The sequence below is a fragment of the Patagioenas fasciata genome, chromosome 5 (genome assembly GCF_037038585.1).
Source record: "Patagioenas fasciata isolate bPatFas1 chromosome 5, bPatFas1.hap1, whole genome shotgun sequence".
In the NCBI taxonomy this organism is placed as follows: Eukaryota; Metazoa; Chordata; class Aves; order Columbiformes; family Columbidae; genus Patagioenas; species Patagioenas fasciata.
This window is the reverse complement of record NC_092524.1, coordinates 6,136,776-6,164,597: the sequence shown is the minus strand read 5'-3', so window position 1 is coordinate 6,164,597 and position 27,822 is coordinate 6,136,776. Positions and strand designations below refer to the sequence as shown.

Below are 27,822 nucleotides of genomic sequence, written 5' to 3'. Positions count from 1 at the left end.
CAGAATGTTAAGGATTAGAAGGGGCCTCGAAAGATCATTTAGTTTAATATGATTGGAAAGAAAGTGGTTGGAGCCATTTAAAAAAAAAAAAAAAAGACATTTTAGTTGTTGGAAAAAATAATGGAATGAATATGTAATATTGTGTAATGTAACCAGTGTGATTGCTTGACATAACATCATTGTAATTAAAATGTAATAGTAACAATTTAAAGCGTGGTGAGGTTTCCCTTTCTGGGAGCTTCCATGTTCACAAGCAGATGATAAGCTTATCAATTTTAGGAAGGTAAAAAGGATTGAATTGGGCTAATATGCAGCGAGCTACTTGTTACATCTTTCTTTTTCTGAGGAAAACTTGATTGATTTTATTCAAAATAGCTGTTGGAAACCCATTCTGGAAGCTGTCTGTGTCAGAACCTTGGATTTATTTGGTTAATTCCATTGATGTGAATTGTGTTTTGGTTTGTCCCTCTCAGTTCCTGAGGAGGATCTGTCTCCATTGCAGGATCACCATCATCTGTTCAAATCAGCAGCAATTTGAGAATAAATCGTTTTTGGAGGCAAGTGTAGTGAGAAACATGAAGCAATTTCTTTACTTCACCAGAATGCATTTCTGTCATTTTAACGAATTTCAGGAAAACGTTGTTTTACTGCATCGCTCGTAAAATTACAGTGTAATTATGCACATCCCCTACTAATGTAGGGAGCACCTTCTGGTGAAGGAGCGTAGAACAGGTCCTCTGAGTTTTGTGTTTGAACGTGGAAATAAAAGTGCCAGCATGCTGCCTTTTTTATTTAAAAACAACAACAAAACCCAACCCAAAACTAGATAAATAAATAAGGAAAAAAGCTATTTTTTTTCCCCACAAAGGAATCTGTGTAAAATATTGAGAGCTCCCGAGCTGCTGTGACTTCCTTCTAAAACAAACAACAGAATAGGTTAGAAAACCTGCTTCCAACTTCTTGATATATAATCTCCATGCAAACCCTGCAAGTTTAAACATCTCTCAACCGACTCTTTTGGCAGTTGCCCAGTTTGCTCTGAGTAGGCTTTAGGGGGAATTTTTTCTTGGTGAAGACACAAATTACTTGCTCATAAAACTGTAGAGTATATTGATAATCATTTGGGTTGCAGCTCCTGTAGAACTACACCATTTCTCTTTATGTGCTCCAATTTCTGGCTGCGTAGGATGGCAGTTGCCACACTATGTATTAATGTATGTATTAACCAGCCCAGTAAACCTACTGGTGTGGAAATAAAGATGGTTAGAGGAGCTTCATGATCTCTAATGTTTATATTACAGCTGGCGAGGAGCCAACCTGGTTCAGAATGCTAAACAACAGCTCTTTATTTTCTGTTTACATTGGATATTTTCCCAGCTTTGGCCTCCAAAAGAGACTTAGAACAGAGTCCTTCTTTATGGAAGTGAAATTTAGCGAAATGAAGAGTTTTAGTGAGGGAAAACTTGCCATTGAGCACCCCAGAGAAGTTTTATGTGTTCTCTTTGTGAATGTCGCGATATCTAATGAAGAGGCGCGCTTTGTACCTTAGATCTGGAAATGGTATCATGGAGGTTTATTGGTGATCCAAAGGTCATAGGAAGAACTGGAGGCAGGAAAGCGTTTTGGTGTCTGTGGAGCCCAAAAGGACCTTTTATTTTTTAGGTGCTGTAGCATAATAAGCATATTTGACTGCGATGACTGTTTGTTTTGTTAACACCACTTGTTCTGACCTTTGTGGGGATTTGTAAAGTGGTTCTGTGAACTACAGCAACTTCTAGGATTGCTCTAATTCACCCTAGACACCCAGCTACATATGAATTTTAAGCATAGAATATTCTACTACAGTCCTCACTGCGTGACAAATACTGGAACTACCTCATTCAAACAGAGACTTTCAGATGCTTTCAAAATGAGGACTTTGTTCCATTTAAACTCAAAATACCCAATTGCTGCTAATTTTAGCAGGCATTTGCCATCAAATCCATGAGCCGTTTTCGAAAGCTTGTCAATAAATGCTAAAGTATCAGGGACGATTTATTGTAATTGTAGTTCAGGAGTCACCAAGGTTTTGTCCCTGCACATGTGCCCACATGTGAGGAATATTAGAGCCGCAATACAGGGTGTTTCAAGAAGATGAACCCGATTTGAAATCCCTGTATCTCTTTTTCATGTGGGGAAGTGTCAAAGAGCGTGTTTTTGTGCCACCATTAGCGACTTAACAAAAACAGAATCACCACAGCGGTGACCTCAGTGAATAAAGACACTATTGCCTTGATGTTGTCCGTACAGCAAGTGGAGGGAACATTTATAAAAGCATTTATAAAAAGGTTACTAAAACTTGATAACTCATTAAAGTGTTTGTAAATTTCTGCGTAAATGTAACATCTTGCCTTAGTGAAATACACTGCTTTGAAATTGGGTCCATCTTTTTGAAACACCCTGAGGTTCAAAGCGCTGCAGCTATGCTGCTATGTCAGAATCCCAGATCTGTGGGTATTGGGACCGTGCCAGCGTGGTGTTTGACGGTGATAGCTCCTGCTTTTCTCTTTCCGTGGGTGTTCACCTGAGCTGCAGGGTCGGTGTCTCCGGGCGTGTGGTCAGCGGTGATTTTCTATGGTACCCAGGACCGGTTCTGGCTCCCGAGTCAGGTTTTTACTCCCAGCATCTGTCCGGGATCATAACCAGTTTTGCAGTTGCCTTCTTATCTCAGTGGCGAGAGCAAGCTTGAGGCAGAAACATGCTGAACTGGAATGTTCATGTAATATCAATAATCATTAATATACTTTCTGGGAGAGAGAATTGGCTTGGCCAAGGGGTCCTGGTGTGGGATTGAGAGAAAGGAAAGCAGCATCTTGCTTTGCAGTATGAAGATGTGTGGTTGAAGGGTGGCACATAGCAGTCAGGACACATTTAAAATACATGCTGTAGCACATATCTGCTACAGCTTTGCATTTCTGGCATTCTCTTATTTTAGGAAGGATGCCTTATACAGATCAAGTTCTGCCTGTATTTATTAAGAAAGAAAAAACCCACACAAACCATACAAAAAACCCCAAATAACAACACCAACAAAACAAATAAAATCTAGAAACATTCTGCTGCTGCCACAGTGAAACCACACAGCTTTAAGTGGTAATTCGTGTTGGTGGCAGTTTTAGTAACGTAAACCATTGGAGCACATTGAAATATGTCGAAAGGGAAGATCCCTAAATGTGGAGAGGACAATGCAAGCGTTGTATCAAAAAATACACAGTTCTATTCTAGCTCTGCTCGTTTCTCTTAAAGTGTGTTTGATGGCTTCTGTTGATAATTTTGTGCTTCTGGATTATATAGTTTTGAAGCCCAGGGCTACCTGTAGGGATAATCCTGCCTGTGAGACTGGAAGGTCTTAATTAAGCGCAATGACCAGATGAAGTTAAGAAGCATTCTGTGGTCTTAGATGCAGTATGCACCTTCAACAGCAGTACGTGGTTTATCAGCTAACCAACTTTTGATGGATCCCATCTTCTCTAGAAGTTGTTAGTTCCCTGCTTCACTGTTATTTAAGTGTTAAAGGGGACCAGCCCATCGAGTGAGCCTGTGTTAAGCTATAGGATTAAACTATTGCCACCAGAATGGGAAAGAAAAAAAATTCACACACATTTTAACCTACACAAACAATGCAAACTTTAATATGCTGAATATGCCTTTTCCTCCTTGCGTTTTTTTTTTTAAAGAATGTATAAGAGCTCTCCTGTGCATGTTTGATTATGCTGAAAAATCTTCAAATATGCAGCAGTTCAAATACGCTGCTTCGTGAACTTTACTTGCTGAATGACAGGAATCTCATTTTTCTGTACCATGTTCACCTTCAGAAGTTGTTCTGGTTTTCTTCAAAATCAGCTATGGCTATTTCTTGTGAGCTTTAGGAATCTCTTGGATTTTTGTAGCCTTTTTTTTTAACTGTCTGGGCTTGCTTAAGGAATTGCTGGTGTTTAAATAAAAATGAGGAAATTGTTTAGAAACAGAGTGGTCAGAAGCTTCACTGGGATGGTGGAAAAGTTACACAGCATGTAGGTAAAGATGGATGAATCCTGTATGGGTAATTCGCAGCACACTTTGTATGATGTCTGGCTGATACCATCTTAAACATTTAAATGGAAGAACTAGATGTGCCAGCACATGGATACAGGTGGTTGAAATAGCTTTGGCATGTATCAGTAGTTTCTGAGAGCTGCTGTAAAGTTGTCTCTGAATAAAGCAAATCCTTGTATTGGTGTTTTCAACACATAAGGTTGAGACAGTGAGCAAACGCGCTGAGTATTTTAAAGTACCTCTGTTAACACGGTGGGTTTATTGCCCTGCATTGAAGCAGAATTTCCGAGGTACCAGGGTTATCAGTACTCAACTTCAAAACCTAAAAATCTACTCCATTGTTATTTGAGTGATTTCTTTGTGGTTTTTGAAGGAGCACTTTAAAGAGCAAAGTTCTTTAATGATTGCCGTTGAGCGGAAGTGGTTTAACACAGGAGTCAGGAGTGATTTTATTAACATCAATGTTAAACTCTTGCTATTAGTATCAGGCTGTTAAAATTTCCCAGTCACTGGAGCCTGGAAGGTTGAGTGTGGTCACGAGATCTATCGAGGCTGCCAGCTGGGATGGGACAGTAGCTGCAAACCAGTCTGGGACAGTCTCCTATTCCCAGGCAAACAGGGTGAACAAAATGCATGGGAGTACATTCATAATTAATGTTATTACTAAGGTGATGTTTATGAGATGTATATCGCATCCACAATACCCAGGTGGGCTTTGCAGTGAGGAGCGTGACAAGGAATCACTGGAGGGAGTCCAGCGGTGGGCTACAAAAATGATGAGGGGTCTGGAGCATCTTATGAGGAGACACTGAGAGAGCTGAGTCTGTTCAGCCTGGAGAAGAGAAGCTGAGAGGGGATCCCATCAATGTTTGTTAATATCTCAAGGGGGGGGGGACCAGACTCTTTTCAGTGGTGCCCAATGTCAGGGTGAGGGGCATTGGGCACAGACTGAAGCATGGGAGGTTCCATCTGAATATGAGAAGAAACTTCTTTACTCTGAGGGTGCCAGAGCCCTGGACCAGGCTGCCCAGAGAGGCTGTGGAGTCTCCTTCTCTGGAGACATTCAAACCCACCTGGACACCTTCCTGTGTGATCTGCTCTGGTGAACCTGCTTTAGCAGGTGGGTTGGACTGGATGATCTCCAAAGATCCCTTCCAACCCCAATCACTCTGTGATTGTGTGAGTATCTTTTCCTTTCTAGCTTTTTTAACCCTGTAGGTAGATGCTGTGCCCAGGAGCAGTGCTGCTGTGCCCACTTCATTGGCAAACACCTGCTTCCGTGCAAGTGTCCAGCGCGGCAGGTTCTGCTGAGGTCTGGTGTGGTGTGGGGATGCTTCTGAGGCCAAGAGGAGGGCTCTTGGCTGGCTTCTGGGAGATCCCGAGGAAAGAATGTGGAGATCTCCCAGTGTTCCAGGAATGAAAAACATTATCAAAGCTTTTCCTGACTTACCACCTGCACTGTAATGTATTTAAAAAGCAGGATGCCATGTGGTGCCACCTCCCATGTATCTGCTCTCCGTACACTTGTGTAATCCTGGCAGGCTTGACCTGAGATTTGTAGTGAAAAGCTACAGTACACTGGAGTCATAATGGTAATTTAGTGTGTGTTTATATTACTATATAAATTAAAAAAATCATATATGTGTGTCTGTTAGATTTTGGGACTTCAATTCATTGGATTCAAGGTAGAAGTTCATATTAGTTTTACAGTTTTCTTACAGCTGAGTTAATTGTTTTAAGACCTTTAAGTTACTATGTTCTTTACTTGTTTTAACAATATGTCAAGTATTAATACAGGAGCCACTGAATATAGAGGTTTCTACCATCCTCCTGCTCTTTCTTCTTGTGTAGTTGGAGTTTGTGTGAGGAGGGAACCTAACAGGTAACAGAAGTGAAGGTGGCAGCTCTGCAAGTGAATTCTGAATTTATAGATTAAATGTAAACGTCTCTCACAAGCCAATGCCCATAGGGAAAGTGGAATTGGAGTAGCTTCTGAAAGATTAAGGAATTTAAGTACATGCTGCAAGCTCCAATTTAAATAACATAGTCTTATCTTTAACACTTTAATGGAAAAGGACAGTCTTTGTATAAGTTCAGTCCAAGAGTATTACTTGTGCTTTGGTAATTATTGGAGCAAGTGAATATTCCCTGTGCCATATTAAAGAAAAGGTGTGGTCCTTATGTGTAATTTTAAGTTTTAATTGTTTCACCAAGTACTCCATTATGTGCATTTTACATTAAACAGAAGTATTTCAGCTGTCTCTTGTGCATTGAACATGATGCGGATAAGCTTCAGTGTTTGGAAGAGGGGGTTGAAAAAGTCACTGTGGCACATCAGGCTTACACTAAGAGGCATGAATGAACACAATGTGAATGAGACAGAAATGGCCAAAGTAATTAAAAATAAGTCGTGAGATATTACAATTAATAACAAAAATTTAGCACCAATAAATATTTTTTGTGTGTAATCATAGTAATACCTACTTTGATTCATTTGATGCTGTGCTTGTTCCTATAATATTTGTAAATCACGGGCATTGCCTTTAAAACTGTAAATGCAGCGCAATGAAAACTCTGGGAAAACTGTCTATTTTCAACTATTTTGTTCATGTATCTGTTGGACTCTGGGAAAACCTTGGGCTGGCACAGTGGTCATCAGAGTTCGGGAAGATGCCGTGTAAATGGAGAGTGGGAGACACAAATAACCACAGCGTGATGCCTTGTCTTTCTCCTTGACTTTGGCTGTATGATTTGATATCACTAATTTACTTCCAGCTCTATTCAGATATTGCAAACATTTGGCATCATCTTAAAAATGCAAAGAAGTGACAGAGCCAGGAAAGCACTGTCTTTCACCTTTTAAACCTCCTGCTCAGTGACCACGATGGGTGCTGGTCATCTTATCCCCCTCAGTTTTACTGCTGTGGGCAGGAGAGGATGAACACGACAGACTTGGGTGGCTGTGGAGAGCAATCAGTTAAAAATCATAGAATGGTTTGGGTTGAAGGGACCTTCAAAGCTCATCCAGTGCCACCCCTGCCATGAGCAGGGACATCTTCACCAGCTCAGGTTGCTCAGAGCTCTGTCCAACCTGGTCTTGAATGTTCCCAGGGATGGTTCATCCACCACCTCTCTGGCCAACCTGGGCCAGTGTTTCACCACCCTCAGTGTCAAAAATTTCTTCCTCACGTCTAGCCTGAATCTCCCCTCCTTTAGTTTAAAGCCATCACGCCTTGTCCTGTCACAACTCAAAAGCCTGTCCCCATCTTATAAGCCCCTTTTAAGCACTGAAAGGCTGCAATAAGGTTTCTCCAGAGCCTTCTCTTCTCCAGACTGAACAACCCCAACTCTCAGCCTGTCCTCACAGCAGAGCTGTTTCATCCTTCTTATCATCTTGGTGGCCTCCTGGACCCTCTCCAACAGGCCCATGTCTGTCCTGTACTGAGGGCTCCAGAGCTGATGCAGTTACTTGGGTACTTGATGTGTCTACTTTGGGAGATGAAGGTCTTGGCAGAGCAATGTAGGGATGAAGAACCCATCATCTTCTCCCTGAACATCTTTCTTCTGCTGGGACTGTGGGAGAAGAGGAGCAGAATTTGGGGATTTGCTGTGGGGTTTTGTTTTCCAAAGTCTCCTTGAGTAAATGGAATTTAGCAAGGAGCGCAGTGCAAGGACAAGCGGAGGCATAAAGAAGTAGTCTCAAGGACCAAGGCCTGCCTTGTGAAGGATCTGCTCCTCTTAGTTTAAGACTCAAATATGTTTATTCTACTGGAAAATAATTCTTTTGATCTTCAGGGAGGTGTGTGAATTTAGGAAAGAGAAGAAAGACAGGTAATTTCTTTCTTTTTTTTATTCTTTTTTCCTGAAGCAGAACTGCAGGCTTTTTTCCTCTTCCCTCCTCCCCCCCCCTTATTTTTTATTTCTTTATTATCATCAGACATCTAATTTCTCTGAAATGTTCCAGTCTCCGTGCAGCCTGAAAACATTCAAACTAAATAGCGTACACACCTGTCAGACCATGGGGCAAATGATAAGGGGGTGCCATTATATGAGCCATAGGAATTAGCTCTTTGATGTGTAGCTTTAGAGCTAATGGCACCACCCTCATCTTAGGAAAGAGCCTTTGACTGCAGACAGTTTAAGTTCCCACTTGTGTTGGTGTATTTGTTGCTTAATTTGATGTATTTCTTGACTGTTTATTACATGGAAATTCGGCTGCTGACTGTTTTTCCTAATAATTTGAAATATTTAAACCACGTACATCGCAACAAGGCTCTCACAGAAATAGATTTAAGTGCATTTATTCCTGATCAAGCTTGTCTTCTCCCTTTGAATTCAGTGTGTCCTTTAAGTGTTGGGGTCCAGAAGCACTTTAATCTGAAGCTGTCGTAACTATGCCTGGAGACAAATATAAGCAGTCTAGAGGGGGATGCGATGAATGGCTGGAGGCAATGACTTCTTAAACTAACCCAGCGAGACTTTCAAGAGCGTGTCTGATCATGGATTTGGAAACACAGCTAATGCTTAATATAGCTCTGAAGCTGTGCTGATCGGTATTGCAGCGAGCACGGGTGCCGCTGGAGGAGCGTGGACATGTTTTGTATCCCCAGACAGCAGCACACGGATTGCAGCTGGTACACCCAGCCTTGCAAAGCGGTTACGCAAGGTGTTTTCTTCCATGTTCGCAGCCAAGTCACCACGGTTCAGCCGCGTGTTGACCTGGAGAAGGCAACCCCTAGGGCAGGGGACAGTCAAACATGGCCTGGTGCTCTCAGCCCTGTGCTGCTTTGGGTCTCTTACTGACCATTTTTTTCATAGAATCACTATGTCCTGAGCTGGAAGGGACCCACAAGGATCATCAAGTCCAACTCCTGTCCGTGCATATGACAACCCCAAAATTCACACCATGTGCCCCAAGGGTGTTGTCCGATCGCTTCATCTCATGGGCAATCACTGCTGACCTTTTTTCCCATTGACTTATGCAAAATAGCACGTTATTAATGTTTTGCATCTTCCTGGGCTGTCCCTTGCTGCTGCCCATTCTTGGGGCTTCCATTTGTATAATTCCAGGCTTAAGCTTTTATTTAGTATGGGTGGTTTTCACTTCCATCCCCACCACATCTGGTTGCATGGTATTGCGTAAACAAACTTGAACTGGTCCCAGTCTGTGCTGTTTGCCTACCCTGGTTGTTAGTGCTGTTATCCAAGTGCTACTGATGTAAGAAAATGTAAAAAAATCCCAAATTTGTTCAGAGCGTGTTGCATGAGGAAGAAAAACAGGTAATTTTGCACAGAGTTTCTGTCACAGGTGCCAAAACCATTGGATGAGGAGCGCGGGATCAGGTCTGTCAGTTGTCGCAGATCAGGATTTTGGGTGAGATTCTGACAGGAACACCTGCACCTCCTGTCGCGAGGGCTCCGCGTCTGGAGCTGGAGCTGGGGACGTGCATTCGAGCCTCCTGGGTTTCCAGGTGTGAAGTGCTTTTTCTTTTTTTGGATGCTTTGAAACCTGAAGAAGCGGTGAAACCCCATAGCATAGGTGAGCTGGTAACTGTAGCAGAACTAATTGTTGCACGTGGTTTGCCGTTTTTTGTGAAAGATACCGAAATTGCTTTCCACACGTGTTGCTACTGCTGATGTTTGTGACCGGAGTTCATTTGGGGAGAAAGTGTGATGGCAAATCCCATAACATAAAATAGTCAACAGTGCTAACGTGCTATTCCTTATTGATTTTGTGGAGTGCGTTAGAAAGAATTAGGTGCAAGAGTAAAGAATATTTCTCATGTTTTAGTTGATGACACAATGTTTTATTTGCCAGGATAATTCGTAACTCTGACTTTGTTAAAGAACTGCTTTTCATAATCCTGTTCTGTAAAGTCGTCACTTAAGGGTATCGCAGTACCACAAAACAAAGCATGTAACAGTATATGATGCTATTGACAATGTAGCTATAGGAGTAATCAGTTCAAATGAATAAATGCCTCTGCAATGTTTGGTACAATATCAAGCTACTATTTTAAAGGCTTACTTGGATATTAGCAGCTGGAGTGTTTGCACAGGAGAAGTGTCTATACAGTTATCAATTCACTTTAAGCTGGTTATAAACGTATGAGTTTGTTAAAATGTTTTATTAAAAACATCTGAGAATAAGTTTTTCATGAAGCTTTATTTTATGGGCTCTTCATTTGCCTTGGAAAGGTGTTAATACATCATCCAATAAACCTTCAAACTTTCCAATATTATTTTAGTAAAGCATATTTAAGCTTACAAAACCTATTCAGGAGTAGTAGGACTTTGTTACTTTTACTTATCTCTAGTTCGTGAGTTGACTACATGAATTCTTTCTGTTCCAATGCAGGCGTTTAGATGCTAACCACATTACCGCCATACCAGAGGACAGTTTCGAGGGTCTGGTGCAGCTGCGTCACCTTTGGTTGGATGACAACAGTTTGACAGAAGTTCCCATCTACCCGCTCAGCAACCTCCCCTCTCTGCAGGCACTGACGCTGGCGCTCAACAAAATAACGCACATTCCTGACTATGCCTTTACAAACCTTTCGAGTCTTGTTGTTCTGTGAGTATTTGTAGTGGTATTTCATAGATCACTTTGATTCTTTGCTCGGATACAGTTTTGATTATCCTAGCTCAGTAGTCTATTAGTGTTCTGTACCACCAACATGAGATGATATAGTGTGTGCTGAGACAACCCACTGAAGGTTCACTGAAGACTTTCTTCTAAACATAAAGTCAAATGGACTATAGGCAATGACATTGCGGTATATTTTCCCAACATCTCAGTTTAGTAATGAATATTGCAAACCAATGGTTGTCAGAGAAAGCTTTCAGAGATACTAAAAGAAGAAAGTATTATCTGCCACAGACCTGTTTCTGTATCGTCTTAAACATCTCCAAGGACAAATAGGAAAAAATACTTTGATTTAGATGTTTAAATCATATTTTTATCACAGGTCTGGATAGTGAGTAAAAGTTTAATGTGAGTTGTCTTGACTGTGGTCAATATATTATGTTCCCATATGAGGATGAAATATTTCTGCCTAGAAATGAATGACATAATTCTGCATTATCCACCCCATGCAATGTTTTTTCTAAACTATTCAACTGTTTTGATACTGTAGAAGCATCTGCTGATTTGTTAACTTATATTAAATAATTCACTTGTTTTCGTACTTGTTTCATTTTTGGTTTTTTAGGCATCTTCATAATAATAAAATAAAAACTATAGGAAAACACTGTTTTGATGGATTAGACAACCTTGAAACCTTGTAAGTATGCTGCTGAAAGTAACTACTTGCTCGGTGTTTGTCTCATGCCCAGCTTAATCAAGTTTACCCAACTCATAGCACTGGCACTTAGGTCTGGCTCAGGTTTCGGAACTAAGGGCTAGTAACAGTGCAGTGCTCCAGCAAAACTAATTAACTGTGCTAAAAAGCAGGTAAATATTAGCCTGGGTGAAAAGTCAGGCTGGCTGATGTGGCTGTCGTTCCGAGCCCTGTTGGAGCTGGTGTCTCTTTGCGTAGCACTCCACTGAGTCAGCTGCATGTATCACAAGTGTTTGAGTGGCCCTGTGGGTGATAAGGGACAAATATTTGTTTCTCAGATTTGCTGTAGGATTAAGTGTGTTTAAAATACGCTGCCCAAACTGTTGTGTGAGGATAGGAGGGTTCTCAGAGGGGCTCCAGTGTCCCTCTGTTACTGGACGGGCACCGGCACAACTCCTCAGCAGGTTTTCTGCCGCTCCCTCAGTGAATGTCCAGTAAGCGATATCTCCCCCCGCAGTGCTTTTTGTGATGCTTCCGAGAATGCTAAATACATAAAACACATTAAGGAAGGCAAGGGCAAGGCAGCGACAGCCTCTGTTAACATGAGGAGTTTGGATGAGTGCAGGAATGCTGCTTGCTCCAGCTGTCTTGTCATTCTCGTAGAACCTCAATTAAGAGATAATGAGGCGCTATGTAAATATATACAGCTGATGTAAGACTCTCAAAATGTTTTCCTTCTCATAACAAATCCCTTCTGCAGTAAAAAGGCTTTAGCTGGTCCTGAAGTCACTGCCAGAACAGTGACAGGTTAACTGAGTTTCTAACAGATCCCTCTCCCCGACACAAACTGATTCATTGTGATGAGATTCCCTCTGCTTCTGTTCAATATTCATAACTGCTTTTGCCACAAAATCTGCCATTACTTAATGGCTTATTTGCTGTTTCTTTTATAAAACCCGAAAGAAAAGTTTTCTTAGTAAGCTGATAAAGAGTAGTCATTTTTATCTACTTTTATTTTTAAACTTTGAAGTCTTAGTTCATTTCCATGTAAATTGTGTTAAAGACAAATCTGTGAGTTGTTGAAAAATACTGAACTTTGCTGTAAGGAAATGTCATTTGACTTAGTATGAATGATCCTGTGGATAACATTATAATAAATACCTTACCTAAGTTATCAACTGGTTCTAAAGCATGTACAACATCAGAAGACTAAATCCAAGTTAAAAATCAAGTTATTCTATGGGCTAGTTGAAGATGTTCTGAGGACATTTTGCTTTCATTGAACCATGTTAAAAGCTAATTTAACAATTCAGAATCACAATTAAGAATTTCATAATTTTTCTGTTTTATTTCTTCTAGGGATTTAAACTATAACAACATGGTAGAGTTCCCTGAAGCCATAAAAGCACTCCCAAATCTAAAGGAGCTGTGAGTATCACCTACTCTTCCTTTTTACCAGTTTTCTTTCTCCTTTCCATAAACAAAAAGAGAAGAGAAATTCTCAGATTTAAGAATGCTTTTCTCATTATGCAGCAACCTGGATCAGATTAAATTATGCTAAGTGATGCTATAATTAAAGGAAAATATAATCATCAGCTAGAGAGGGAACCAATTGAAAATGATTTTGGAGTTATATAAGCAAGCAATTTATTCAGGAGACCCATTAGCATAGATCTTAATCATGAGCTGGTTTTGGCCTCTAGTAGCAGAATTAAGTATTCACTGATCACACGTTTTCCTCATTCCCTCCTTAAGAAAGGAGGAAGAAGAGATTATGTTCCGAACAAAACCATTTCTAATGAAATATTTTCAGTTTAGCTGATATGCAGTAGACAGAAATGATGCCTTCCAGGTTATTCCTACAGTTTGATTTACTCCTATTTAACTACAATCCTATTTTTGGCAGGATTGGGAATTGAGTAGGTGTGAAGAAAATGTCTATTGGTTAAATCTACTAGCGGTATGTTTTTAAATGCTGATTTTTCTTCTTTGCTGATATCTTTAGGGGATTTCACAGTAACTACATTTCCATAATTCCTGATGGTGCATTTGCAGGAAACCCCCTTCTGCGAACGATGTAAGTAATTTTCATGCGTCTATTTTTAGTCTTTAGCAGAGAGTGACTGTAAGAACAGCGACTGAAACGTGTTTTTCATTTCCCAGACACTTGTATGATAATCCTTTGTCTTTTGTGGGGAACTCAGCATTTCAGAATCTGTCAGATCTGCATTCCCTGTAAGTATCCCCTCAACTACATAGTACAATAAATGGATATGAAATGTTGTGGCTAAGAACTCAACTGAATTTCCTGACTGCCTCTTACCTTATGATTTTTTTTGCAGTAAGCTGTAATAACCATTGTTATTGTTGGGAATATCCAGTTTCTCAAGAAGCTCTAGTAAATACGCTCTACAACCTTTTTTTTAAGATCTTCATTATCTTGCATAAGTCACATAACCTCAGGCCAAATGCTCAGGCTCTTACTTAAACAAACTGCAGTATGTCCTGGGTGGTTTTTGAACAAGGACGTACATTGTGAGAACGTTTTGCAGGTTCGTGCATGCTCGTTCTCGAAAGATATCAGTTCTGAGGGTGACGAGGAAGCAAAATGGAGCGGGGCTTAACTTTGAACTGCAAACTACCTAGGAGTTTATGCCCTTTTCATACGTGTATTGATAAAACTCCTTCCAGCTTGATGAACTCCAGTTGTTTGCTAATGGAGGAGTGATTTATTAAGCAAGTTACTAGTCTAAGCAGCAGTGAAAATATTATCTTAGTGTGTAAAATTTAAATAAAAGCAAGAAGGATGTTAGAATGTCTCCTGAGTGAAAATATCCAGCTGATAGGACTGAATGTCACAATTCGTTTGCATAATGATTTACAGCTAATTTTTGTGGGGATCTTTTTAGGGTCATTCGGGGTGCCAGCATGGTCCAGTGGTTTCCTAATTTGACAGGAACTGTTAATCTGGAGAGTTTGTAAGTATCTTCTACAGAAATAATTTCCAACAATTTATTTGGTTTGTCTTTTGTGAAGTGTTTGAAATAAGATTAGTGGATCTGGACATTAGCTGGATATAAATGTAATGACAGAGCTTTCCTTACTGTGATACGTGGGTGCCTCTTAATATTTTTTAGAAGGGTAGGATGGCAACAACCTATGAAAAGGCTATTGATACTAACCCTCCTCTCCCAGAACTGAAAAGCAGAGAGGTTGGCCTCTTCCAAAGAAAACCAACCAACCAAACATTTGGTGAATGAATTTAGCACCCTGATAGCTGAGACACCATCCTTGTTCTGCTCTTACATGTGCTTGTTATGCCATCTGTCATCAACAGCGCAAACATTTACGTTTTTCTTTTTCCACAGAACTCTAACAGGGACCAAGATTAACAGTGTTCCTGTTAATTTATGCCAAGAGCAAAAGGTGCTACGAACGTTGTAAGTATACACATTGCGCTCTGATTTTCATCTGCATTGACATGTTTTAAAAGATACTTGAATTTAAAGTGAAAGTATCGCTCAGAATTGTTCATCAAATTGTTCTTCGAATCAAGATTCATGGCAGAGTTCACGTAATGCCTTGTGTTCCTGAAACAGGGTTCCCTTGATAGGGATGCGCTGTATTTCTTTCCTATTTTATAAAATATATGTAAGGTGATGCTGCAGAACAGTCCTTGCATCTTCAGTTCCCTCTGCTGCTATTGAATTTGAACACAACAGTAGTCATCTATGTTCAGAGGTTAAGGAAGAGTTTAGTTATAGTGCTTTGACTTTTTGTGTCTGGGAACACAGGAGGGAGCATTGGGAACCAAGAGAAAGGACAGTGAGGATTAGGAAGAAGGTAGCAATGCAAAGACAGAAAAAGCTGTAAGGATGTGTTAAAATTAATGTAAAAAAACCTGGAAAATGAAACTATTGTGAGGAAAACACAAAGCCTTGTTTACAAAGGATACAGGCGGGAAAATTTGGAACAAATGCAAGTGCTGAAAAACAAAGGAGAAGAATATGCTCTGTTTTATGAGAGAAAAACTGGGAAAAAGAATGATGAGGTAGGAGTTATTTTTAAATGGCAGCTTATCTTCTGAACAGAAATTGGAAGATGGCTTGCAAGTTTCTAGTCTCCTTTCATTATGTGTAGTTTCACAGGAAAATCTGAACTTTCCTAGGTCTGCTTAGGGAGATACCAACAAGTGAAATAATAATAATGTACTCCAAATTCCTGCATTGCATTCCAGCTATCCCATTTATTGTAAAAAAGCAGATTATTGATCAAAGTTTTAAGATTACAACTCCCAGAATTCAGGGAATTTATGCTGCGTGTTTTGGGGGTGTTCCTGGATCCAGCTGCAGAACTGAAAGCAGTGCCTGAAGAATCAAAAGTGTTGGTTGGGAGGGATCTCATGAGCTGTTGAAGTCACTACAAAGGCACGGCCTGTTTCTCTGTTACTTTTCAATTACAAAACAGTTATTAATGTTTGCAAATAGAGGGTTTTTTGATTGATTTTTTTACCACGCTTACGTTACTGGCTGAATATTTCAGAAAAGTTTAAAAAATTGCCCACCAAATTCAGAGAAAGAAAGGGGGAGAGATATAGAAATGTAGTTTTTGAAAGGGTTACATGAGTAAAGTGAATAAAAGGCAGTGAATCAGCATTTTACGGAGTTACGTAGCCTTGTTTCTGCTATCTGCTGACTGTTTCAAGGTTGGCATTGCAGTTATGTCTTCCTACATTTTTGGTTGTGTGTAATATCTATAATAGAAGTGGAACTAGTTGTGGAGAGATCACACTTGTGACTCTATTTGTGATTTCTGTAAGATGCCCTTAGTTTTTCTGCAGGATGTTACTAACAGGAAGATTCTTCTGCCAGTCCATTTAATGGTTACAAGTGATGAGGGGTTTCAAGGAGAAAAGAGTTGAACTAAGCACCTTTCTCCCATTTTCTGTTTTGAAGGGATCTGTCTTATAACAATATAAAGGACCTCCCAAGTTTTAAGGGCTGTCACTCCTTGGAAGAAATGTAAGTAGAAATACATGTTGTGTATGTTCTTTACTGCCTGAATATGCTGAGTCCAAGTCTCCAGAAACTTTTTTGATTCATGCTGGATCATAAGTACAATTCTAAGATAAGAACAGAGAGAAATAACGTGACCATCGTATGTGAGGAGTGTGCAGGACAGAGAATTCAACCACTTGTGTTTTCCTCAATTAGATAAAGATTAATTGTTGCTGTGGCACAAAAGAAAAAGAGGACACCTTAATCCTGCATATCATAGTAGTATTGCTATACACATACATGGAATGAGCATTTTTGTGTTTTCCTTCCTGCCTCTTTTCCATCCTCCTTCAGTTCCCTCCAACCATCAACCTACGCTTATCCAAGGTGTTCTTGTTCCCTAGTACCTGTAAGACACATTCAAACCCCGTATTTACTTTTCCGTACTGCATTGCTTTATAGCTTCTTAAGCTTAATTTCCAGACCCTACACAATTTTTCTGCCTGTGTATGTTCCTACTTCTGCACTCAAGCTTCTTTCCCCTTAATCAGAGTGGGGCTCACAGATGTCTCACAGGCCTTTGCTGTTGTACTCTTGACGTCTTTGGGCTCATTGTACACATGGTTGATTGTAAAGGGAGATAGTGAACTGGAAGGATAACTTGCCTGTTAGTTCTTGAAGCATTTCTTAGGTCTCTCATTTTATAAATCTGTATGTTGAGAACTGAAAGTGCACCCAGGGTTAGAAGATGCCTAAAGATTCCCCACAGAATTAAGCAGATTTGTTTTAAATCAGTGTGACGCTTCAAAGTTCACAAAGTGTTACTTTTAGCTTGGGAAGAATTCAGTCTGCACTTAACAGTCTCTTGTAAATGAAATAAGATGTGAATTGGGAATGGGCAGAGGTGCCACAAAAGAGCTTCATGGTTGTATTAACATGACTAATTCAAAGTGCAGAGCAGATACTTAAACAGGTTGCCTAAAAACTTCTTGGGTTTTTTTTATTTTAAGGAGGAAAAACTAATCGTTGGCAAGGCTAAATCCACAGGCACCGCGCGATCCCTTGGTTTGAAGTCAGCTTGGTTTGCCAATAAACTTCTGTTTCTGCTTCTTCCCTTTGCAGTTCCCTTCAGCACAATCAAATCCATGAAATTGCAGAGGACACCTTTCAAGGATTGTCCTCCCTTCGTATCCTGTAAGTGCACATAGTTGCATACCGAGTTAAACAAGATCATGCTTTTGATTCCCAGGTGGACTGGTGTCAGGGCTTGGTGTTGCAAATCTGAGCGATGTCAAAAGAGCAGGTGTGCTGGATCCTAAGGTGAAGCAAACTGTGTACAAGTGATACTGGCAGCAACCAGTTTCGGTCCTGTTCTTTCTCATCTCCATTTTATTTTTCTAACCTACAAAGATATTTTATATATATATATATACATACATATATATGTATATATGTGGAGATTAAGAAAAGATGATTTTTTTTTGGTAGTCCACTATTTTGCATTACATTATTACTATATTATTCCATTATATAGTATTTAATGGAGATACCCTATCTGTTTTCCTCAGAAGGAGCAGACCTGTAAACAAAATTATGCCTTCCCATTTACATCCCTCGCAATATAAAAACTTTATAAGAACATTGAAATTATCAGGAAAAAAAATCCATGAATTGACAGGTGTTTTAAAATGAATGTCATAAGTCATGGTGGTCCAGCTGGAGCTGGAATTTGAAATCCAACAAAGCAGGTGCCCTTCTGCTTGTTCTTTTGTTGCTGTCCCCGACCGCTGCCAGCGTGTCCTGCCACAGGTGTGGTTGTCACCAAAGGGATCGTCCTGGCACCTTCAGCCTGGGAATGGTGGTGCCAGAGCCTGCTCCTGCCTGGGGGGCAGGAATGGGACATGGATTCTCCTTTGGGGTTGAGGTGATGCAGGATACAGCTGCCTTGCCAAGGGGTTTGGTTGCTGCTGCCCTGGCTGGCTGGGTGGTGGTGGGAGGGTTGTTGGGCTTTTCTGCCAAAGGCATCGTGTATTTATCACCATAGCTTTTTTTTCTCAGTTCAGTGGCTGTTACAAAGTTTTGATGAAATTGCTAAAATAATCTCATTTATGATTCTTTGCAGCGACCTCAGTAGGAATCGGATCCAGCAGATCCACAAGGAAGCTTTCAGCACTGTTGCAGCTCTCATCAACCTGTAAGTAGTAGGATATTCTGTGCAGCAACCTCCTCTCTCTCTCATTAAACTGCTGAGATACTCAGCAGTTTTAGCTTAAATCAAGAAACCTCTCACTAGCTGAATATACGCAGGGCAGACTTCTTGAAGATGCCAGCCCACAGCCGGTGTGAGGCTTTCAGAAGCCTCCCTGCCCCGCTGGAGACTGTGCTAGGGATCTTCAAACTTCCTTTGCTCTAACGCTCTCTTCACATTCACATTTCAGAGACCTGAGTTTCAATGACCTCACTTCAGTTCCAACTGAAGGATTGAGCGGACTGAACCAGCTTAAACTTGCAGGCAATTCTGAGTTGAAAGAAGCTTTGGCAGCAAAGAACTTTGCAAAGCTCCGGTACGTTGGTAAATAACACTATGGAGTTCCTCGCTTACTCTGGCAGTAACAAGCAAGGTGACAGAAAATAAAGCCAGCTTAGGTAATACTCATGACAAATAATCAGACCCTTGCTGAGTCCTTCAGGGCCTTCATATCGGCACTTTGGAAAGGACATCTGACTTATGGTAGAGAAGCCATTTGCAGACAACTGTCTTGGAACCTTCTGTATTTTTTCCTCCACTACTTTTTCAGGCTCTGACTTTGGAGTAGTGGTTTGGGTGGATTCCATTTGTTATTGAACTGGGCACATCTGTCTTTCAGAATGTGGAAGGCAGGAGCAGACGTGCAGGTGTCTGATTCCGTAATCACCGCGCTTTATACATATGCTGTTTATTCCTGGGGCAAATGATAAGAGGAACAGTAATAATTCAAATGGAAACCTGGTACTGATTTCAGTGAGAGGTGGATCAGACAGTGATTAACTGCTTTGCATTTTCAAAGATCTTTTTGCACATTAATATTTCAATCCTCAAGAAGCGGTTAAAAATGGTTTCCTATACTGTCTGATGGAGAAATGGAGATGAAAATACTGTTAATTGTCTAAGGCCAGCAAAGGAATCCATGTCACTTTTAGAATCAGCCCTCAGCAGATTGGTTTTTTTGGTTTTGATCTGTGTTTGAGAACTAATGCATTGTGGGATCCTTTAGACTGATGTTCCTTCTAAATACTTACCAGAACAGAATTCAGGAACAATAATGTAGATAGTTGACATTGTAGCTTGAGTCAGAAAAATTAGCTTCTGGTCTGCTATTATCCTCTTGTTTACATGGACTTTTTAATACTCTGTATGCAGTTGTACTACTTCTCTACTGGGTTGAATCATACCTACTATTTCTGTCATACACAGAAAAGGCAATAGCAAAATGAAGAGTGAAAAGGAAAGTGGTTGTTTTTTAACATTGTCATTTGGGATTTAACTTTGTTACAAAGTAGTTAATCTCTAATTAACCTGCCTCATTAGTTTTCAGTTGAAGTTGTACAGCAACAGCACAAACACTGATCCGAATTTGTTTTTGTATATGGAGTGAGTAGTAAAGAGAGCTAAACACTGCACAATTTTCTTTGTACTCCTTGCAGACCAGGCTTGGGTGCATCGCTTGTCCTTCGTCTCAGTGCAAAAGTTCATCAGAAATGGTTAAAACTGATACAATTTGAAATAGTTTTTTATTAGCAACCGTGAAAAAAAAGAAGCTTCGGTTTTAGTACTGAAGTGTTCAACTTACATATTTTTAATAGATGATAATCTGAACTGGGGTTACAATGGGTAACGCTCTTTGTTGCTCTGCCCGTGTTTCAGGTCGCTCTCTGTACCGTACGCGTACCAGTGCTGTGCATTTTGGGGGTGCGATTCTTATTTAAACTCTAATGCTGAAGATTCCGGTCACCAAGATCAAGGTGCCTTGACGGATCGTGAGAAGGGTGAGTGTTTCATTGTACTGAACTGGCAGTATTATTTTGGGCCAGCCTGGAACAAATAACAGTGTATGTTGTCTTTGAGTAAGGAAATTATGAAAATGTAAATCGTTATAGGAATACAAAAGCTGTCTCTAAAGGTGCTTAGCAGCTACTTACAGATAGGTTGGGCCATATTCTTTCTAAATGTGTGAAATGGATTTTTCTGAGAGTGTAAGACTTGCCTGTTTTAAAAAAAATTAAATTCTAAACTGCCAGTATTGTTCATCATTTTCTGCTAGAACGAAAATGTGTTATGGGTCTGGGTAATTTGACCTTCCTGTTCAGAAAGGGCTTGTCCTTCCACTGCCCACTCCAAGGCCCACAGATCTTTCCCCAGTGATGAAGGATGTTGCTCCTTTGTTGTAAAGCGCTGTGAGTAGCTGGGACAAGCAGTAGTTACTGAACTACTGCAGCGATTTCTGCACTGAGCGCTCGGCTCGACATGGCAAACCAGAGCAGCTGCACTCGTTAAAGGCTTGAACGCTGGTGAAGTGTTAAGGCCTTTGATCTTGCAAAGAACGACTTCCGTCCCAGGCAGCTACACTGCATTTCACTTATATTTTACCTACAACTAACCTAGTTTTCGTTTTTACTTGGATACAGCTGATGCAGATGTTCTAAGAAATGAGGAGAATGAGGAACTTGGACAGATTATTATTCATTGCACACCAGCAACAGGTAAATGTTATAATGTGCTTTAGCCACGTTGTGAACTTCAGGCATGGTATTATGCAAATAGCTGTCTGCAGAATTACATGTTTCATTCCTTGTAGTCATGCTGTACACAGAAGATTAAATTCTACAATGCTTGGGTGAAACTTCCATTTGATGGCAAATGTTGTTTTGGATGAGCAGTCACAAAGATTTGGCTCAGCTTTAGACACTCAGTACTGTATCGGAGAACTATGCTAGGAAAAATAAAGTTTGTTTCTATAAGCAGAGCATACAAGATTGTAATACTTTTATTCGGAGCTTGTTGTGTTTAATGCACAGCCCCCTAATTCTGCATCACTCTTGCTAAAGAGATGTCTGTGGAGCAGACTGTATGAATGCTCCTCTGTTTCAGTGAGAACTCAGACTGTGCTTCAAAAGCTTAACTTCAGCTGCTTGGAGTCCTTGGTTTTAATGAACTGTGATGCCTTTTCAGGAGGAAGGATGAGGAACACTTACCCGATCTGTTCCCAGCCACATTCACTGATGGCAGAGGCTGTTACAAGTAGCTGGAGCAGGCAGTAGCATCTGAAACTGCTACAGATCTTTGTGTAACGAGTAGTTATTGGAATACTACAAATACTCCAATTCGGGCCCGAACAGTCCAGGAGTGTTGAAATTGATGTTGCAAACGAATGTTTTCATTCTAGGCAGCTTCATTGCTGACCTTTTGCTTGTCTTCCTCAAGCTGGGAATTTCCACAGGCGGTTCCACTCGGCTCCTAAAGCATTTGCTGTGGTGCCTCCTATTTCCTTGCCTTTGCCACGGGCTCCCCAGAAGGTTCTTTCCATACATCTTGTACCCTCCTGTTTGCATAAATGGGAACACATAGATGGGGGTACAGCATGCTTCCAGTGAAGTTACTTCTGGATGAGCACTGGCTTTCCAAGTCTTGGTTCATTCTCTTCTCCTAAACTGGTCTTTGACACCCATTATGAAAATCTATTAGCTTTTCCTCTTTTGGGCTAGCTCCAGCCTTACTATACAGGATATCACAAGGATTTCTTGATCACAGCCAAAAATTAATTGTGGTCAGAAAGTCAAATATACTATTAATGTAACTGTACATGATCGGAGAATTAATTTGACCAATGCTACCTATTTGCCTTTGATCTCCTGTTCACAAAATGCGGATTCAGGTGGTGCATTAGATGGGTTTCATCCTTAAAGCCTTTAGAACTCTCTCTCTTTGCCCGTGCCAGAGATGCTGTCGCTCTAAAAAGAACGAAGAGCTTGTTTTACAAGTTCACAATTAGCCTGGTTTTTCACCAGTTCCTCCCATACTAGCAGTTTGTTTTCCGTGCCATGCTGTCGTCTGGTCACGAATAGGACACTCCACCCACCGTGTAAGTTCTGAATCATTGCTCATCTCGTAGCTCCACTTTCTGCTTTGCCTAATGGCAGGAATGGATTTCTGAACAGCAGCACTCGAGTTGCACGGCGCTGAAATCCATGAAACTCATCCTTCCGAGGAGGGATTTCCCCTGTGGGCTGGGAATATTAGCGAGAGAGGAGAATAACTTAACTCTAAGGATAGTTAGACCTCAGGAAGAGGCAGGAATGTGTGGTGAGTTTTGTTGTTTGTCTACAGATACCTCACTGTGCAGTTACTAGGAAACAGACTTCAAATTGATTTTTTTTGGAAGCACAGCATTGACTTTTTAAAAACTCCCTGTGTAGGAAGTTGTTTTGATTTTTAAGCAGATTCAGCTTAGGAGGTATTGCTGCGTCTTGTGAATATACTGTTAAAATAATTATTCAGGCAAGGATGTGTTGCTCAGGAATACCTGCAAAGAGAAGGGGATTTTAGTGCCAATTTTACTGAAACTTGCTCATTTAAACAAACAGAGCTGGGAGTGGGGGCTGAACCGGCTCGGGGGCTCCAGCCCGAGGTGGTGGCACCCTGAGAATCATAGAATCATTTCGGCTGGAATAGACCCTGAGGATCAAGTCCAACCATAACCTAACTCTGGCACTAAGCCATGTCCCTAAGAACCTCGTCTAAACGCCTTTTAAACCCCTCCAGGGATGGTGACTCCACCACTGCCCTGGGCAGCCTGTTCCAATGCCTGACAACCCTTTCTGGGAAGAATTTTTCCCTAATATCCAATCTAAACCTCCCCTGGTGCAACTTGAGGCCATTTCCTCTTGTCCTATCTCTTGCTATGTGGGAGAAGAGACCAACACCCTTGATGCTACACCTGAGGTGGCAGCACCTTTTGTGTGTTTCTGCTCTGCCTTCAGCTCCCAGAGCACCGATTGCAGAGCGAGATCCCCAGCGATTGTGCTTCGGACAATTAGCAGTGCCTAATGAGGCTGTAGCAGAGGTTAAACTCTTCTAATTGTTAGTTAAAACCAGTGGGATTTCCCTATGGAATAAGTAGCAATTAGAAGGATTAGAAGAGTAAGCAGAAGTAGTGACCTTTTCTTCCTTGTCTCATCTCATATTATTTTGCTTGTTGGATGTTTTTTATTATTTAAGCTTTTTAAAGCGGCAAAAGAAGAAGAAAAGCATTTTCTCCATATGACTTTCTCAGCTCACAGTGCCTTTCAGTGCCGAGGGTGGGGGAGAAGGGCTCGTGATGAATTCCTGTCGCTATTAAAGCTGATAAATTGAATTTGTCAGCTGTTTTACAGATGTTTCCTTGTGGCCAAAAGTTGCTCCGGAAGACATGTTTGTGAATCATTTTTTGAGAGAACACGTTACTTCTAAAAAACCCTTTGCCCTTTTACATCAGTTGTAAACATTTGTTTTTATTTTGTTACCAACTTCTAAATGAAGTATGAAATCCTAATAAAATAAAATGTATTTAGGTGGCACTAATAAAAGCTATTTTAAGTAGCTGAAAGGTAATTAAGTTTGTTTAGCTAGCTTGTTTATACAAAGTATTCTCAAGTGACCATTCATTGCAGTAATTATTATTTCAGGCATAGTTAATTAGTAAATAGCTTCGGCAGAATAGTTTGCTTTCAGCTGACCTATTTAGCAGTTCAGCTGTGTACTCTATTTGTGAATTAATGAGGAGTGTTCTTGTAATACCTTTTGAAAATCTTGCTTATTAAGGCCCATTTTTTTTCTCCTAAATTGATGCTTTCTTTTTTGTTTGTTTTTTCTAGGTGCTTTTAAGCCTTGTGAATATTTATTGGGCAGCTGGATGATTCGACTTACTGTCTGGTTTATTTTTTTGGTTGCTTTGTTCTTCAACCTGCTTGTGATGTTAACAATATTTGCATCCTGTGCGCCATTGTCATCTTCCAAACTGTTTATAGGCCTGATTTCTGTCTCTAACTTATTCATGGGAGTCTATACTGGTATTTTAACTTTCTTGGATGCTGTCTCTTGGGGCAGATTTGCTGAATTTGGCATATGGTGGGAGACTGGCAGTGGTTGCAGAGTTGCTGGGTTTCTTGCAGTCTTTTCGTCAGAAAGTGCCATTTTCTTCCTGATGTTGGCAGCTGTTGAACGGAGCTTCTCTGCCAAGGAGATCATTAAAAAGGGGAAAAGCAATCGCCAAAAACAATTTCAGATTGCGGCAGTTTTTGCTTTCCTATGTGCTGTGGTAGCAGGATGCTTACCACTGTTTTATAAAGCGGAGTACTCGGCGTCACCCCTTTGCTTGCCCTTTCCCACCGGAGAGACGCCTTCGTTAGGCTTCACAGTAACATTAGTGCTCCTGAATTCGTTAGCATTTTTGCTAATGGCTATTATCTACACTAAACTGTACTGCAACTTGGAAAAAGAGGACCTGTCTGAAAACTCGCAGTCCAGCATGATTAAGCACGTCGCTTGGCTGATCTTCACGAACTGCATCTTCTTCTGCCCCGTTGCGTTCTTCTCATTTGCACCGCTGATCACTGCGATTTCTATCAGCCCTGAGATCATGAAATCCGTTACTTTGATATTTTTCCCGTTGCCTGCTTGCCTGAACCCGGTTCTGTACGTATTCTTCAACCCCAAGTTCAAGGAAGACTGGAAACTGCTCCGGCGCCACATGTCGAGGAAGAACGGCGCGGTGGCCATCGCCGTCAACGCCCAAGGGGGCTGCGCCACGCAGGATTTTTACTACGACTGCGGCGTGTACACCCACTTGCAGGGTAACATCGCCGTGTGCGAATGCTGCGAATCGCTCCTTCTATCCAAGCCCGTGCCCTGTAAACATTTAATAAAATCGCACAGCTGCCCGGCGCTGGCAGTGGTGCCTTGCCAAAGGCCGGACGGCTACTGGTCGGACTGCGGCACCCAGTCGGCCCATTCCGACTACGCCGACGAGGACGACTCCTTCGTGTCGGACAGCTCGGACCAGGTGCAGGCCTGTGGCCGCGCCTGCTTCTACCAAAGCCGGGGATTCCCTCTGGTTCGTTACGCCTACAACATCCCGAGAATTAAAGACTGAAAAGACTTCTTTTCTTTGCCGTCGGCCATTCGAGGAGAAGAGGCGTAACGCTTCGTAGGCCGTTGCCTGTTTGACCTTTCGAGCAGGAGAGCACTTTTGTAATCATCGTTTAGTGTCGTTTGTAAAGAAGGGAAGCGGGCAGTAACTTCTTGAGCCATACGTTTGAAAATAAATAAATCGATTGCCCTGACTGTATGGAATTGGTAAACCAAATTTGTTACCCAATATTTTTACTCTTTCCACGCAATAGGGGGGGTTTTTTATACGGTTTTTGACATGCTAATGGTGTGTTTCCACGTTGTACTCTAGTTGTACTTTGCTTCTGCTGTTGGCGAGGTAAGTTCTGTTGATGTTGTTTTGGGTTTTTTTTAATCCTTTTTTTTCTGCCAAAGCAAAATATAAAGGACAGCTGTTTAATATTAAAGAAATTATTTTTAAATGTGACTTTTCTATAATCAAGCAAAAAAAACCTCTCTTGCTAGCTTTGTATAGTATATTCAGCATTGAATCTCAGGATGAATTTTACTGCAGGGCCAAAAAAGGGATTAATTCTCCCATACGTAACTGTGACAGCAATATAGGAATACCATGTTTGTTTTGTATTTCAAGCCAACGTTCAATTTTTTTAAAAAGGTTTTGTTACAACAAAGCACTTGTAATCCACAGTATCTGTAGACTATGAAACAATAATACGAACAGCTGTCAGGAGTGATGGGGCTGGACACATTTTTTGGGTGGTGATGTGTTAGTTACTCCAGGTGAACCACAGCGACGTTCTTCAGTATTATGCACTTGGGTCACACTGTTGGAAGGAACATCGATGCATTGGGAGGTGTGAGCGGTGCTGTCAGTGTAAACAGCTCATGTCTTTGCAGCCTGTTGAATGTTACATGAATTCTATCTCGGAGTAGACTGAGGTTTTAGCAAATGGGGGGAAAACGGAAAACGATTTTGCAATAAAAGCATTTTTTTCCAGTTATTTTACTGAGAGTGAAGTACACTGTGCAAAGTGACTGATTTTGGTGCAAATCAGTGCAATATTTTTCAACCGTTCAGATCCTGAGACTCAAATGATTTCAGTACAATCAGTGATCCATTTATCTGTAGGTAGTTTGGAATCTGATCGATACAAAGTTACAAATGCATGATTTAGTAATTATGTATGTTTCTTGAACAATGCGCTAAATCAAGAGCAAATCCACTGCCATCCCGGTTACTCTGGAGACATTCTCGTTAAGATTTAAAGCTAGATTACTGTTTTGAGAATTAAACTGTATATACTGTTCATACAATGAATTTTTATCTTTGTATTGTAAATTATTTGATAGAACACATGATTGGAAATGTGGCTTCAGTTCATTTTGCTAATTAAAGCTACCTCCTAAACAATAGTGGCTGCCAGTAGCAGAATGTTTAAAATGTGGTTTATATACTTTTTGCATTGTAAATAGACATGGTTGTATATTGTCACTGTAATAAAATCAGAATCCTTGTATATCAAAATCATGTAGTTTGTACAAAGTATGGGAGGATTATTTACTGTATGCTGTTAATTTTGTAAGCCAAAATATTCACATGTAAAAACAAAAGAGAAGAAAACCAACCCAGAGTTAATTGTTATATTTACACTCATGAATATTACATCTCCAATTAGCCTGGAATGTTACACTGAAAGCAAATAAAGGGTACATGAATATTGATTGTTATTTATCTCTATTTTTCAAAAGTTAATGCTGAAAATGGTGCATATGTAAAATTATTGAGTGTAAATAACGTGTCGTCTGCTCTTGGCTACATGGGGTGAGAGTTTCGGGAAAGAATTGCCAAAAATATAAGAAAGTTGCCAATTCACAAGTGGATTTATGATCTTGGACTGCTGCTGACTCTTGGCATGCAAATGGTTAAAACCTTCTGTTTGCCCTCTTACAAAGCAATCTCTTTATTAAAGATATTATTCTGTATTGTGTTGGAGTTGAAATGTTTTTAGTATGGCTTGGAAAAATCACACAGATGATGAGTTTTGTTTCGATTCTATTTCAGTGTTGAGAGTTGTATTGTTTGAGGTTTTTTTAAGCCATTGTTTTATAAGAGTTCCAGTATGCCCTACACGGCTGCTGTTGGGCAACCAGTCACAGGTAACGAGAATACTTCTAATGAGAATATTTCTCAAAAGGAACAGTGTATGTCAGCTGCCATTTCATAACTGGTAGAGAAGAAAATCCAACCATCCACTTCCAGAAAGCTCGCTCTATTTTCAAACCATGTTCTTGAGTATGGATTGATTTCTTCTTCTGCTTTACAAAT

The 27,822-nt window shown here is 40.6% G+C and overlaps 1 protein-coding gene across 2 annotated transcripts in view; it reads left to right on the top strand.

Annotated features, from left to right (window-relative positions):
- Positions 1-27,479, top strand: part of LGR4 (leucine rich repeat containing G protein-coupled receptor 4) — a 76,721-nt gene extending 49,242 nt beyond the window's left edge. For both annotated transcript variants that reach the window (XM_065839143.2, XM_071808826.1), the window contains exons 5-18: positions 10,433-10,648; positions 11,286-11,357; positions 12,714-12,782; positions 13,360-13,431; positions 13,518-13,589; positions 14,264-14,332; positions 14,723-14,794; positions 16,310-16,375; positions 17,474-17,545; positions 18,474-18,545; positions 18,790-18,915; positions 20,256-20,377; positions 21,017-21,091; positions 24,242-27,479. In XM_065839143.2, coding sequence (XP_065695215.1) covers positions 10,433-10,648; positions 11,286-11,357; positions 12,714-12,782; positions 13,360-13,431; positions 13,518-13,589; positions 14,264-14,332; positions 14,723-14,794; positions 16,310-16,375; positions 17,474-17,545; positions 18,474-18,545; positions 18,790-18,915; positions 20,256-20,377; positions 21,017-21,091; positions 24,242-25,518 — 2,452 coding nt within the window. In that variant the 3' untranslated portion in view covers positions 25,519-27,479. The remainder of the gene's footprint in view (positions 1-10,432; positions 10,649-11,285; positions 11,358-12,713; positions 12,783-13,359; positions 13,432-13,517; positions 13,590-14,263; positions 14,333-14,722; positions 14,795-16,309; positions 16,376-17,473; positions 17,546-18,473; positions 18,546-18,789; positions 18,916-20,255; positions 20,378-21,016; positions 21,092-24,241) is intronic.
- Positions 27,480-27,822: the final 343 nt, after the last annotated feature.